We start from the raw sequence: 13,861 nt of genomic DNA on the forward strand, positions 1-13,861 counted from the left end.
TCCTGCCTTCAGCCCTTGCAGGGCGCTCCCTTCGGCGCCTCTGCCTCTCTCTGGCCCTCTCCCCTGGCTGCGTTTCCATCATTTCCGGAGCTGTTTGCAGTGCGGTGGCCTCCGCAGCCCCGGTCTTCCCTGGGGTCACTGCAGTGAGCCGCTGCCGCCCCTTCCCCGTCTTCTCTCCGAGCGCCAACTGGGTGTCGGTGAAGGCTGGCATGTGCCTCGTGAGCCACGTCAGAGTGCCCTCCCTGCGCTGTGAGCCGCCCCGCAACCAAGCTCTTCACGGAAACCAGCTGGGGGGGGGGGGGGCGGAGAGGGCGGGGGCTATGCCCAGAAGAAGCGACGGAGAGGGAGGCAGCAGCTTCTGGAAATGTCAGTGTTTATTAACCATATGAGGACACTTGGGGGTTGAGAAGAAATATACAGAATGTAGAAAAATTCTAAGAATCCCCTGTGGCTGGGAGTGCATCTCTTCCCTTTCACCCTAGTTCCCATTTGTTTTCCTCCTTTCTGTTTGGTTGTTTAAAAGCCATTTCTTAAGGCTCATCTGCCCCTTTCCTCAACTCCTGACCTGAGGATCGCTGTCCCTCCTCCCCCAGGACCTCGAGCCCCAGGACAGTGCTCAGAGCGGCCGGCCCCAGGGCGGGCGTCGGGGGCCCTGCGCCCAGCGGGCTCCCCGAAGGACGTAATGGGGGCGGGGAATCGAAACATCCACATGACGTCATTGGTACTCAGTCATGGGGGTCAGAGCAAGGGCACCGGCAAACCAACCAACAAGCTTGGATTAAAAAAATAAAAGAACCGGAGTGAACCCTGCAGGGAGGCTGGTCTGCACGGCCCGGTGTTAGCTGGGAGCACACAGGAGGGCAGGGCCCCTGACGGAGGGTGGGAGGGTCAGGGAGGGAAGAGGCAGCGGACAGGCTGGGTGCAGGTGGCCTGGAGTCGAGGCGCGGGGTAGCAAGGTCCCTTTCTTCTCGGTGCCGGAGGGACAGGCACCAAACACACAGTCCTTGGGGCGGTGCAGGGTAGGATCAGGCCCTGGACTCCCAGAAAGCCAGGGGGTGGAGGTGGGGGAGAGTATGACGTGCCTGGGGAATGAATTTTGGAGTGAAACTTACATCTCAGAGGGAAGTGAGGGCAGGGCAGGGCACCTAGAGGGGCAAAGGGAGCCCGGGCCCCGGCTCTGGCAGGGCCTGGGCTGGTCACGGGTCCGAGTCCCGGCCCATCATGTTCTTGAGGGCGTTCTTGAGGCTGGTTCTGCTGGGGGACTTGACTGCGGGCCTGAGCTCCGAGCTCTGCTCGTCCTTGCGAAGCTCCATCTCGATGACCACCACCTGCGCGCCCTGGGGGGCCTCCGCCCCTGCGCCCCGAGCCCCCGCCCCGCCCGCTAACCGCTATTTCTTATCCTTGCGAGACTCCCCCAGCCCCTTGGACTTCTTCTCACTGGCCGCCTTGGTGCTCCTGCTGTGGTCCAGCATGGCGTACAGCACGGGCGTCTGGGGAGGGGCGCAGTCAGTCACCGGCCCGCCCCGCCCGCCCCCGGTCCCGGCCCCGAGCCCCGCTAACCTGCCGGCCGCGCTTGGAGTCCTTCCCAGACTTGTGCAGCTTCCCCTTCTCCATGGCGCTGCGGGGAGACGGGGTGTGGGCGGGGCGCTCCCCTCCCCTGCCCCTCCCTCCCCTCCCCCGCCCCCTCCCGGGGCGCCCCTACCTGAGCCGCCGCCGCAGGGCCGCCTGCCTGCGCAGCCAGCAGTACCGCACCAGGTAGAAGAGCAGCAGCAGCAGCAGCACCGCGCCCAGCACGCCCCCGACGACCGCGCCCAGCACCACCCCGTAGCGCGTGGGCACTGGGAGGGAGGGACAGTGAGAGACCCGCCGGACCTGCCCCCTCCCCTGCGGGCGGGGTGACCCCAGCTGCCTCCGCCCGCCTCCCAGGGCCCCAGCCCCGTCCTCCGTCTCCTCGCGCACCTTTTTCGAAGACGTAGAGTGTGACCTTCGAGGTCTTGCCCACGATGTCCGGGGGGTTCTTGACGTCACAGGTGAACGTGCCGTTGTCGCTGTAGTCCAGGTTGTGGATGACGATGGAGCCGTCCTTCCAGCGCGGGTCCCCTACCCACTGGATGCGCTCCTTGAAGGTGCCCACCTCGTCGATGTAGGGCTGCCCCTTGGCGAAGTGGAAGATCTGCGGAGCCAGGGCGGGCGGTTCCAGCCACAGGCGCGGGGCCTGGGCTGGGGCGGGCCAAGGTGGGCCTGCCCCGGCCACGGGGGTCGTGGCTCATAAAGTACCCCCCCCCCGCCCGAGTTCTCCTGCCTGTGGCCTCGGAAGCGCCCTCTCCGGGGCAGCCCCAGGGCCCCCCAGCCACTCACTGAGATGGCATCGCGGCCCCCCTCGGGCTGGTAGCGCCAGGTGAAGGAGATGTCATCCGAGACCCACTCGCTGGACCAGAAGGAGCAGTGCAGGGTCACTCGGGAGCCGACAGCGCCATGGACCTCCCTGTCCGTGTACACGACAATGGCCTGGGCCAGGGACAGCACTGCAAACAGAGGGGAGGGGTGCTGGGGGCCCCACACGGACACCGAGCAGGTGAGGGCAGGTCCTGCTCAGGCCAAGTGGGCGGAGAAGAGACTGGGGCAGAAATGATACATTCTGAGGCCCAAGTCTCCCGACTCACTGAATAGCAGATTGAAAGGCTGTGTTGGTCCAAGCTTATCAGCGGCCTGAGGGAGGAAATGGGCAGTGACTGTTCCCTGGGGGACAGCCAGGGGCTTGCGTTTGTCTGCACGTCTCCCTTTCCCTTCGGCTCAGTTTCCCGTAAGCCATCCCTATGATACAGGCTTTACAATTTTTTAAATTTATTACAAATTATACAGGCAACACATATTACATTCTTCTTATAAACTATTCAAGCAATAGAGATAAAGCTAAGTCTCTCTTGAGGCCCCCCTCAACCAATTCCTTCCCTGTCTGTTATCATTTTTTTAAAATATATTTTTATTGATTTCAGAGAGGAAGGGAGAAGGAGACAGAACTGTCAATGATGAGAGAGAATCATTGATTGGCTGCCTCCTGCACGCCTCTCCTGGGGGGTAAGCCTGCAACCCAGGCTTGTGCCCTGCTGGGAATTGAACCAGGGACACTCAACCACTGAGCAACACCAGCCAGGCTGTTATCAGTTTAATGTGTAGCCTTTTTCTCTGAATCAAATTCAATATAAACTTAATAAACTCAAGATATGCAGGTACTTATGCTTAAGAATATATGTATATAAAATAATATATGTAGGGGTTTCCATGTTGATTCATAGAGACAATCTTCTTTTTAAAAGCTGCACAGTATTTCTCAGTAGAGCAAAATCAAGTTTTTCTACAGGAAAAAAAAAAAAGAAGATAACTAGAAAGTGTTAAGTCTTCTTCCCTGGCCCGGTTGTCCTCACTGCTGAGTCTCTGGTCGCCATACTGCTGACCCTTGACTGGGAGGTCAGGAAGGAAATACCCAGGGGAAGCTGGGTACAGCCCCAACCCCCAAGTCCAGAGCTCAGATAACTGCGTGTGAGCGCTCTGTGGTTCCACCTGCTCACCCTCCTCTTGGCCGTTCTGGGTCAGTGCCACGCCCAAGACTCGCCCACACAAGAAAGGCCATTCCAGGGAATTGCGTGCGTGGGCTGGCCGAGTGGGGGCAATTGTAGACTCTTCTGTTCTACGAGATGGGGAGCAAGCAGCCAAACAGAGATCCACTGTCTGAGCAATGCCGGGGCTCATGCCGCCCCCACATGGTCCCGAATCTCCCACCTCAGCATGTAAGACATTGACCCGCCACCTAGGACCCCCGCCTGAGAGCCTTCTTGGGATTCCCAAGAGCAACAAGGAAAGTTATTCATTGGGTGCACCTCCTCTTCTTCCTGTCCTAATGTCCCCACTGCCCTTCAGCTCTGCTCAGTGAGTGGGGCCGGTGCTGGGACAGAACACTCCCCCTCTCCACGCCTTTCCCCAGCATTTCCTCAGGGGCCCCGGATAGTCCAGTACAGCCCAGAAGAGTCTGGGTTTGGGTTGAGGACCAAGAAGTTGACAGCAGAGAACGCTGGCCGTCCCGAGCAGCCACACCCATTTGCCTGCTGCTCCAGAACAGTTCAGAGAAGAAGGACCCGTTCAATCACCCTGCTTTGACCTTCTCTTGCTCACCCAACATCTACCATGGGGCAAGGAAGGGGTCGATCAACTTATGAAAGAAGACAGCTTTCAATGAACAAAATCCTAGAATCTCATAAACCCTCCCACTCCTTTCGCCCACATAATAGACAACTGATCCACAGAGAGAAACTGAGGCACCCAGAGGCAAAGGACCCAAGGAGCTGGGACCACAAATGTGGGACCTTTCCTTAGGTCACAACCCCTGGATTTTCCCTTCGTGGAAACGAAGGGTTGGTACCTCTGTACTAGACCATGAGTAGGAACCAGACTCAGGTGTCTGCCCCTGGTCCTTATCTTGCTCTAACATTGCTTCCCCCAGGCCCTCAGCATGGCTCTGGGCCATGTTACCGATTCCCAGCCTGGGTCTGTATGGTCCACCTCAGGGAAGCTCTCTACATTCTCTTTTACCTTCTCCCTTCACAGAATACCTTTATGCCTCCCTCCAAACTATATATTTTTTCTCTGAATAGAATAGCCCCTTCCTGATCCTTCTCACTCTTTCTTTAATTGCAGTGGGCAGCACAGGGAAGGCAGTGGGAAGTTTGCAGAGAGAACCTGAGTCCCAGGGCCCCAGGCTGGGGTGGTTCCACTTACCCAATGAGGAGAAGAGCAGTGCGGCCAGGATAGAACTGGGGCTGGACGAGGGAGCCCCAGGAGCCATAGCTGGGGCAGGGTCTGCAGGGTTGGGAGAGTGGGGGACCAGGAACTGAGCGGGGGGTTCCTGGAACCGCTTAAAATCCCCCAGGGCCCCAGTATGAGGGGGCTGTCCTGAGCCAGTAACCAATTGCAGCCTGGCATGTGCAGTTGAGAGGTGGTGGTAGGGGGCTGACTGCAGGGAGCAGAAGGAGCATTGTGTCCTCTGGGTGGAGGGTGGGGTACACATACCACCCCATACACAGAGGGCTTTGTGTCTGCTGGCCTCCCCCTGCCCTAGGCTGGAATGTCGAGGGTGGTGGTGAGGGAGAGGGACAGAAAAAGGGACACAAACACACTTCTCTGAGGGATGGATGGGCAGGGGGACCTGAATCCTAAGGCCACAAGAAGGGGATTCCTCCCCAGATGCCTGGCCTGAGATGACCCCCTGGGGCCCTGGGAGCTACAGGCAGGTTTCCCAAGAGAACCCGGGAAGCAAGGGTCACTGTCATCACCACAGTCTTAGGTGGCAGGACAGGCTTCTTGAGGTGACCAGGTCCTTTGGGAGCCTTATTTGACCCAACTCCCTTCGTCCTGGGTGATTCTTCCCAGATGGAAGCTTTTCTCCCTGGGAAATATCCAGGGAAGAATCTCCTAACTTCTCCCTCTCTGTCGGGAAGTCCTTCAATGCCGTATGCTGCAGTCATAGCGTATTTCAATTTAGAGCAAGTCAGCAAAACCATACTGTGCTCCCTAATGTGAAATGCAGGTGTGCAGGCAACGGAGAGAAGAATAAAACTGAAGTCCCCCTTCAAGGAGTTCAGGATCTAGTTCGGGAGGGCAGAGAGCGGAGGGTCAGAGGACAAGCCCATCAACAACTGACCACATGGACTGTGACACCTGCCACAGGAGAGTGCGGAGCCATGTGCTGGGCACCCAGGAGGCACGCTCAGCTGCACGGGCAGGAGACTGTTATGTGATGGAGATTAAAAAAAAGAAGGGTTACTTAACAAATGAAGTTCAGAGGAAGGGGGAGTCATGTCTGGGAGGCAACATTAGCTGTGGACCAACCATGAAGGATCCGTGCCATTTTGAAAAAGAGAAATGTACCCAGGTAGTGAGAGTATCTAGGCAGGTAGAACAGTGAAAGCAGAGACAAAGGCAACGTGCGTGCGTGCGCGCGCGTGTGTGTGCGTGCGTGCGTGCGTGTGTGCATGCGTGTGTGTGCGTGCGTGTGCGTGTGTGTACGTGCGTGCGTGTGCGTGCGTGCGTGCGTGTGTGCATGTGTGTGCGTGCGTGCGCGTGCGTGTGTGTGCATGCGTGTGTGTGCGTGCGTGCGTGTGTGTGTGTTGAGAAGGTCTGTGAGGTATTGGGCATATTCAAGGCAGATCTGGGGCCATCCACTTGGACTTGGGGGAACCTGAGGAGGCGTCACAGGAAATGAGTCTGCAGGAAAGTTGAAGGTGGTTTTGATGGGCCTTAACATACAGGCTAACGAGGGTGGATTCAATTTACATTCTAAGAATTTCCTGAAGAGTTGGGGTACTGTTTAAAGTTAATAATGGGAGTGTCTATATGCTCAGAGCTGTTTTAAGACAAACCTGGCCAGGAAATTCATTCGGGTCAGAGCTCTCCTGATTGCTGCCTCCTCTCCTCCCCTCCTGGAACCCTCTGAAAGGATTTTGCTTTCCGTGGAACCTCTCACACTTCCATCGGAAATGTTTTCCCTTCTCTCTTCCCCTGCCTTTCTCGCACCCCAAGCCCTGGGTAGACTCTGCTTCTTCTCCTGCTTATTTTTTTAAAAATATATTCTATTGATTTTTAGAAAAAAAATTTTCAATATATATTTTATTGATTTTTTTACAGAGAGGAAGGGAGAGGGATAGAGTTAGAAACATCGATCAGCTGGCCTCTTGCACACCCCCTACTGGGAATGTGCCCTCTACCAAGGTACATACATGCCCTTGACTGGAATCGAACCCGGGACCCTTGAGTCCACAGGCCCATGCTCTATCCACTGAGCCAAACCAGTTAGGGCTATCCTATTGATTTTTTACAGAGAGGAAGGGAGAGGGATAGCGAGCCAGAAACATTGCTGAGAAACATCGATCAGCTGCCTCCTGCACACCCTCCACTGGGGATGTGCCCACAACCCAGGTACATGCCCGTGACCGGAATCGAACCTGGGACCTTTCAGTCCACAGGCCGACGCTCTATCCACTGAGCCAAACCGGTTACAGCATCCTGCTTATTTTTAAGATGAGTCCTGGTGTTAAGAGGATTCACTGAATGTTTGGTTTGCATTTCAATGTGAATCATTTCCATCGATTCTGATTCGGGCTCTGGAGTTAGCTTGAGGGCAGAGGTCCGCTGCTCCTGCTCTGGGACATGCAGGCTCTCCTGTAAAGCCTCAGCGCCGCATCTCCCTCCTGGCAGTCCTGGTGGGTTCCATGATTAGTGTTAAATTTGCGTTATGGAAATGCAAAATGGCATTTTCATTTGATACAGAAATAACCGCATTTATGCTATTTAAATCCTGAAAGGAAGGGTGCAGCAGTGTTCGCGATGAGCCGGGTCTGAGTATTAATGTAACAATGTTTTATGGTGGAGTCCGGGCTCTCCCCTTCACCCCGCCCCCGCCCTCTGCCCGCAGAGACTCCAGAACTCGCCCCCGCCGGGCCCTGCTCGCCCTCGCCCTGGGGCTCTAAGCGGCTCTGGAGGCGCCGGGGGGGCTGGGTCCTCGGAACTGCTCCTCCGCATCAGAGCAGAGCGAGTCCTCGCGCCCACCCAGGGCTTCTGGCTGAGGGCGTCACCCCAAACCCGAGCCCAGGGCAGGGCGCGGGGACCCGCTGCTGCCGCTGGGCCTCCCGTGCGTCTCCGGGCGGGGAGGCTGCGCGCAGACCCGGAGGGGACCTCGCAGGGGCCCGGGCGTTTCTGCTCCGCGGGGCCGGGGGCCCGCAGGTCCCGGAGGGGTTGGCCCGGGCTCGGAGCGGCTCCCGCGGTGCCCGGAGGCCCGGGAGGCCCGGCAGGACTCCGCGGCGAGGCGCGCCCCCAGCCCCGGGCGGTCACGTGCCGGAGGCCCCGCCCCGCGCCCCGGCCGGGCCGCGCGTCACTTCCGCCCGGGCCGGAAACCAAGATGGCCGCGCTCCTGTGGAGGTGACTTTCGCGTGGGGCGGGATCGGGGTCGGCGTCCCGCGGAGACCCGTCAGGCCGCTGGCTTCGCGGTGACGGCCGTCCGCCCCGTGTCCGGGCGGCGGGAGCCCGTGGGGCGGCCCCGCCGGGGCCCCAGCGGCCGCCGCTCCTGCCCTTCGCGGCTGGGGGGTCATCGCCGCGGTCTCTCCCCGCCGGCGCTCCCCGCCCGATCCCGGGTCTCCCCGCCGCCGGGAGCCGCCCGAGGGCTGAAGCAGGCGGACCTGGAGGCGCTGCGCGTTCGGTTCGGGCCACGCAGAGAAGCGGGTGGGGGCGCGGGAAGCCGTCGCTTTGGCTCGTGGGGCGGCCTTGCCTTAGAGAGAGAAGAGCGGCGCCGGGGAGCGACCTGCGGGGGCCCAGGTCCGCGCCCGGGGGTTCTGCCCCGTCGCGGTCTCACCTGGGACGGGCGGGCAGCGTCGAGCTCCCCGGCCGCGCCGCCGAGAGCTGGAGGCCGGGCCCTCAGGCCGGTGAGGAACCGGAGCTCCGTTCCAGCTCCGCGTGGGGAGGAGCGGGTGCCCGCTCTTCGTAATGTCCGTTCCTTCCGAAGAATCACCACGGGCCCCCCGCCCCAGCTGCCCGGACAGTGCTCCCCCCAGCTGCCCGGAGGGTGCTCCCCCCAGCTGCCCGGAGGGTGCTCCCCCCAGCTGCCCGGACGGTGCTCCCCCCAGCTGCCCGGACGGTGCTCCCCCCAGCTGCCCGGAGGGTGCTCCCCCCAGCTGCCCGGACGGTGCTCCCCCCAGCTGCCCGGAGGGTGCTCCCCCCAGCTGCCCGGACGGTGCTCCCCCCCAGCTGCCCGGACGGTGCTCCCCCCCAGCTGCCCGGACGGTGCTCCCCCCAGCTGCCCGGATGGTGCTCCCCCCAGCTGCCCAGACGGTGCTCCCCCCCAGCTGCCCGGACGGTGCTCCCCCCCACCCAGCTGCCTGGACGGTGCTCCCCCCCAGCTGCCGGGACGGTGCTTCCCCCCCACCCAGCTGCCCGGACGGTGCTTCCCCCCCACCCAGCTGCCCGGACGGTGCTCCCCCCCAGCTGCCCGGACGGTGCTTCCCCCCCACCCAGCTGCCCGGACGGTGCTCCCCCCCACCCAGCTGCCCGGACGGTGCTTCCCCCCCACCCAGCTGCCCGGACGGTGCTCCCCCCCAGCTGCCCGGACGGTGCTTCCCCCCCACCCAGCTGCCCGGACGGTGCTCCCCCCCACCCAGCTGCCCGGACGGTGCTCCCCCCCAGCTGCCCGGACGGTGCTTCCCCCCCACCCAGCTGCCCGGACGGTGCTCCCCCCCACCCAGCTGCCCGGACGGTGCTCCCCCCCAGCTGCCCGGACGGTGCTTCCCCCCCACCCAGCTGCCCGGACGGTGCTTCCCCCCCACCCAGCTGCCCGGACGGTGCTTCCCCCCCACCCAGCTGCCCGGACGGTGCTCCCCCCCACCCAGCTGTCTGGATGGTGCTCCCCCCCACCCAGCTGCCTGGACGGTGCTCCCCCCCAGCTGCCCGGACGGTGCTTCCCCCCCACCCAGCTGCCCGGACGGTGCTCCCCCCCACCCAGCTGTCTGGATGGTGCTCCCCCCCACCCAGCTGCCCGGACGGTGCTCCCCCCCACCCAGCTGCCCGGACGGTGCTCCCCCCCACCCAGCTGTCTGGATGGTGCTCCCCCCCACCCAGCTGCCCGGACGGTGCTCCCCCCCACCCAGCTGCCCGGACGGTGCTCCCCCCCACCCAGCTGCCCGGACGGTGCTCCCGGCCGCTGCACTCTCCTGGGTTCATCCCCAGTGGCTTTGTGCCAGCCCTATTGTTGGACACTATTTGTTACGGAAAGTTAGCTTTAATGCTGTTGAGATTTAATTCCCGATTTACCCAAATGTCTCCTCATTTCTCTTTCCACTTAAGTCACCCAGTATAAAAATAGACTTTATTTAGTTTCTCTCTGTTGACAAAATGATTCCTTTTGGAGCTGAGATCAGGAATGAGTCATCTTAGTCCTTTATTTTCCTCCCTGCCTCTTATTTCCAAACGAGAGGCCTGGTGCACCAATTCGTGCAGGGGTGGGGTCCCACCCATAGGGCAGTGTGTGTGTGTGGGGTGCTGCAGAGGCTGAGGGGGGCGGGAGGTTGGGGGGCCGGTTGGGGCCCCATGCGGAGTTGGCCTGGTCCATGTGCGTCATAGCCCAGGTCCTGGGGGAGTTCTGGTTGCTTGGCTCTTACATATATAGTCGAGCCCTTTTTCCCTAAGCTGTGCCTTGCCCATTCTTTCCAGAATGGCCTCCATAATTGAATGCTTTTGAATTCTTTGATATATCATACTCTGGTAGTGGTGGAATTAACATTTAGCTTAAAATGATCATTTCTAAACAGTTCATTTTAGGAGTTTCAAGATCAGGTTTAGAAGCTGAGGGTCATGATCCTCACGAGCTGTGTTTAGGCATCACTCTGCAGTTCTGTAGGACGGTCACCACCAGGATTCCATGCCCAGAAGTCGACCTTTTCATTGGTGGCAATCCGAGGCTTTCATAGGAGGGGCACTTCTCTGTTCCTTTCTCACAGGGTGGTTTTTTTTTTAAATTTCTTTATTGATTAAGGTATTACATATCCCATCATAACCCCCTGACCTCCCCAACTCATGCCCTCACCCCCCCTGGTGTCTGTGTCCATTAGTTAGGCTTCTGTGCATGCATACAAGTCCTTTGGCTGATCTTTCCCCCGTACCCCCACCCTCCCCTACCTTCCCTCTGGGGTTTGACAGTCTGATTGATGCTTCTCTGTCTCTGGATCTGTTTTTTTGTTAATTAGTTTATGTTGTTCATTGTATTCCATAAATGAGTGAGATCATGGGATATTTGTCTCTCTCTAACTGGCTTACTTCACTTAGCATAATGTCTCACAGGGGTTTTATAGAAGGTTTTCTTTAAATTAAAAAAAATTCCTGATGAATTTCTAGTTCTAACTCACTTCACTAGAGGGACTTGGAACTGTTTATAATGTGCTGATTTAACCCAAAGGAAAATACCTTCTAAGAAATTAGAACTGGTTTCTAGTGTCACTACTTTATTTGGAACCAGTCAAGGTCATTGGTTCCATGATTATGGACTCCTCATTTGTGAATGAAAATAGTAATAACTTGGGCCCACTGAAGAGAAATATTGGTTAAACATTTTTTTTTAAAATATATTTTATTGATTTTTTACAGAGAGGAAGGGAGAGAGATAGAGAGTTAGAAACATCGATGAGAGAGAAACATCGATCAGCTGCCTCCTGCACACCTCCCACTGGGGATGTGCCCGCAACCCAGGTACATGCCCTTGACCGGAATCGAACCTGGGACCTTTCAGTCCGCAAGCCGACGCTCTATCCACTGAGCCAAACCGGTTTCGGCTGGTTAAACATTTTTAATACTTGGTTAAATATTATTAGTTATGAGAGTACTGTATGTCATAGCTTTTGAATAGTCTATATTTTGTACTAGAGGCCTGGTGCACGGAGTTGTGCACCAGTGGGGTCCTTTAGCCTGGATGTGGAGGGACCGCTGGAGGGCTCCAAGGCATGTCTAGCCCCTCACCAAGCCCTGATTGTCTGGACCCCAGCATCAAGCTAACATCAGTGGGAGCGTCTGCCCCCTGGTGGTCAGTGCACGTCATAGCAAACAAACGGTTGGACACTTAGCATATTAGGCTTTTATGTATACAGACCCACTGCACGAAATTCATTCATGGTTGGTGTCCCTAGTGGCTGCTGGTTGCCAGGCTTCCTTCATTCCGCACTGCCCTCTGGTGGTCTACACATGTCATAGTGAGCGGTTGACTCCTGGTCAGTTGAACTCCCAAGGGGACACTTTGCATATTAGGCTTTTATATAAATAGATACTTCCTAAACGGTTCATGGATTAGCCAGTGACCGATAGCCAGCAGAGTTACCCAAACTCCATTGGCACTCAGTTAAGGAATGACTTGCCGCAGCCAAGGCAGATAGAGAACAGCTGGGCTTCTACGTGGCCATGTTCATGCTACTTAAGCCCAAAGTCACCAAGAATCACTAACCTTCTGGGCATTGCTCATCATATTAGATTCTACATGTGAAACATCTCCAAAAATAAGTTTTAACTATATATGTAACATTATTTTTAAACTAAGCATGCTCATTCACAGACCATTTTCTTGAGCCTCTTCTATGTGTCAGACATTTAGAGGTATAGGTGCAAAGTATTCCAGACCTATCCTTGAGCTCAAAGTCTAGAGAGGAGATAAAAAATAGGTTAATTATTAAGTGTCATAATAGATATAGAGATATGAACAAGTGGTGTGGGCTCTTGACAAGTATAGCAGGTAAGGCTAAAGAAATGGTGAAGTCGCTCAGCTGGTGTGGCTCAGTGGTTGAGTGTTGACTCATGAACCAAGAGGTCATTGGTTCGATTCCTAGTCAGGGCACATGCCCAGGTTGTGGGCTCAATTCCCAGTGGGGGGTGTGCAGGAGGCATCCAAATGATGTTTTTTCTCATCAATGTTTCTATTCCTCTCAAAAAATCAATAAAAACATCTCTATATGTAAAAGCCTAAGCGGTTGTTTCGACCTGTTGACCAGTCGCTATGGCACGCACTGACCACCAGGGGGCAGACACTCAATGCAGGAGCTTCCCCCTGGTGGTCAGTGTGCTCCCGGAGCACCATCAGCCAGAAGCCGGGCTCACGTCTGGTGAGTGGTGAGTGCAGCTGCGGCAGCGGGAGCCTCTCTTGACTCCTTGGCAGTGCTCCCAAGTGGCGGTGGCAGGCACAGCGAGCGGCATGGCGCCCAGCTTGGGCTCCTCCCTGGCTGCCTGCCGCTTGGTGCACTGCTACATCCCCCAAGGGGTCCTGAATTGCAAGAGGGTGCAGGCCAGACTGAGGGACCCCACCTCCCCTTTGCATGAATCCGTGCACTGGGCCTCTAGTCCTATACTAATAAAAGAGAAAAATGGTAATTGGCGTACAACCGATACCTTTTTCATTGGCTAATCAGTCAGATATGCAAATTAACTGCCAACTAAGATGGCAGTTAACCGCCAAAAAAGATGGCGGCTAATTTGCATATTGCAGGCAGGATGGTACAGCGCCATCAGAAAGCGGGTTGGGGGTGTGAGTGCCAGCAGTCGCCCGAGACCTGATCCCGCTGGTAGACCCGGACGCGGGCCGGCAAGGCGGCTGCGGCATCCGCCCGCACTCAGGCCGCCAACCCGCGAGAGCGGGTAGGGGGCGTGAGTGCCAGCGGTTACCCGGGACCCGATCCGGCCGGCAAACCCGGACGCGAGCTGGCGGGGCGGCTGTGGCGGTCGCCCAGGACCCGATCACGCGGGGCCGGCGGGGTGGCTGCAGTGTCCGCCCGCACTCACGCCGCCAACCCACGGGAGTGGGTTGGGGGCGTGAGTGCCAGCGGTGGCCCGGGACCCGATCACGCGGGCCGGCAGGGCGACTCGCCCCCAACCCGCTCTCCCGCCCAGCAGGGGACCCTCATTTCCCCCCATCACTGGTTCTGCCCCCAGCCCAGGCCTGATGCCTCTGTCAGAGGCGTCAGGCCTGGGCTGGGGTCAACGCCTGAGGGCTCCCAGTATGTGAGAGGGGGCAGGCTGGGCTGAGGGACACTCCCCCCCCCCCACACACACCCAGTGCACGAATTTCGTGCACCGGGCCCCTAGTATTTTATAAGAAAGAAATGGTGAAGTTGCCACCTAGGGATTACTGGGTTTTGAAGGATGAGTTGATCAGGCTATAAGGGAGGTTCCAGTCAGAGCAAAGGCTTGTGGTCATAAGAGGGGTTGCGCCATGAGGGTGTGATGTAGCACCCAGTGTGGAGAGAGTATAGGGCTAAAGGGAATTCATTGAAAAATAGGTCCAGAGATTGGA

The 13,861-nt window shown here is 57.9% G+C and overlaps 2 protein-coding genes across 3 annotated transcripts in view; one reads left to right on the forward strand and one right to left on the reverse strand.

Moving 5' to 3' along the window:
• Window positions 1-356: 356 nt before the first annotated feature.
• On the reverse strand, window positions 357-5,327 carry MPZ (myelin protein zero). Of its 2 annotated transcripts, none has more exons than XM_059673259.1 (6): window positions 4,774-5,327; window positions 2,359-2,525; window positions 1,960-2,173; window positions 1,703-1,838; window positions 1,561-1,618; window positions 357-1,490 (listed from the first exon to the last, which is right to left on the reverse strand). In XM_059673259.1, the coding sequence occupies exons 1-6, from the start codon at window positions 5,060-5,062 to the stop codon at window positions 1,389-1,391; spliced, it is 966 nt and encodes a 321-aa protein (XP_059529242.1). In that variant the 5' UTR covers window positions 5,063-5,327; the 3' UTR covers window positions 357-1,388. The 2 variants fall into 2 exon arrangements, with proteins under 2 accessions (XP_059529242.1, XP_059529244.1); XM_059673261.1 differs by having other exon boundaries at window positions 357-1,082; window positions 4,774-5,073.
• A 2,545-nt stretch (window positions 5,328-7,872) lies between these two features.
• SDHC (succinate dehydrogenase complex subunit C) overlaps window positions 7,873-13,861 on the forward strand; it is a 31,010-nt gene continuing 25,021 nt past the window's right edge. Inside the window, exon 1 of the mRNA XM_059674223.1 lies at window positions 7,873-7,968. Within this exon, the coding sequence (XP_059530206.1) occupies window positions 7,949-7,968 (20 nt within the window). The 5' untranslated portion in view covers window positions 7,873-7,948. The remainder of the gene's footprint in view (window positions 7,969-13,861) is intronic.

This window comes from Myotis daubentonii, chromosome 18, assembly GCF_963259705.1.
Source record: "Myotis daubentonii chromosome 18, mMyoDau2.1, whole genome shotgun sequence".
In the NCBI taxonomy this organism is placed as follows: Eukaryota; Metazoa; Chordata; class Mammalia; order Chiroptera; family Vespertilionidae; genus Myotis; species Myotis daubentonii.

Bases quoted from the DNA above. Each gene is read 5' to 3' on its own strand.
- MPZ (XM_059673259.1), bottom strand. From the start codon at position 5,062: ATGTGTACCCCACCCTCCACCCAGAGGACACAATGCTCCTTCTGCTCC. The intron at 1,839-1,959 runs GTGCGCGAGGAG...CCTCCCTCCCAG, and splicing joins ACTCTACGTCTTCGAAAAAG to TGCCCACGCGCTACGGGGTG. The intron at 1,491-1,560 runs GTTAGCGGGGCT...GCCCCTCCCCAG, and splicing joins ACTCCAAGCGCGGCCGGCAG to ACGCCCGTGCTGTACGCCAT.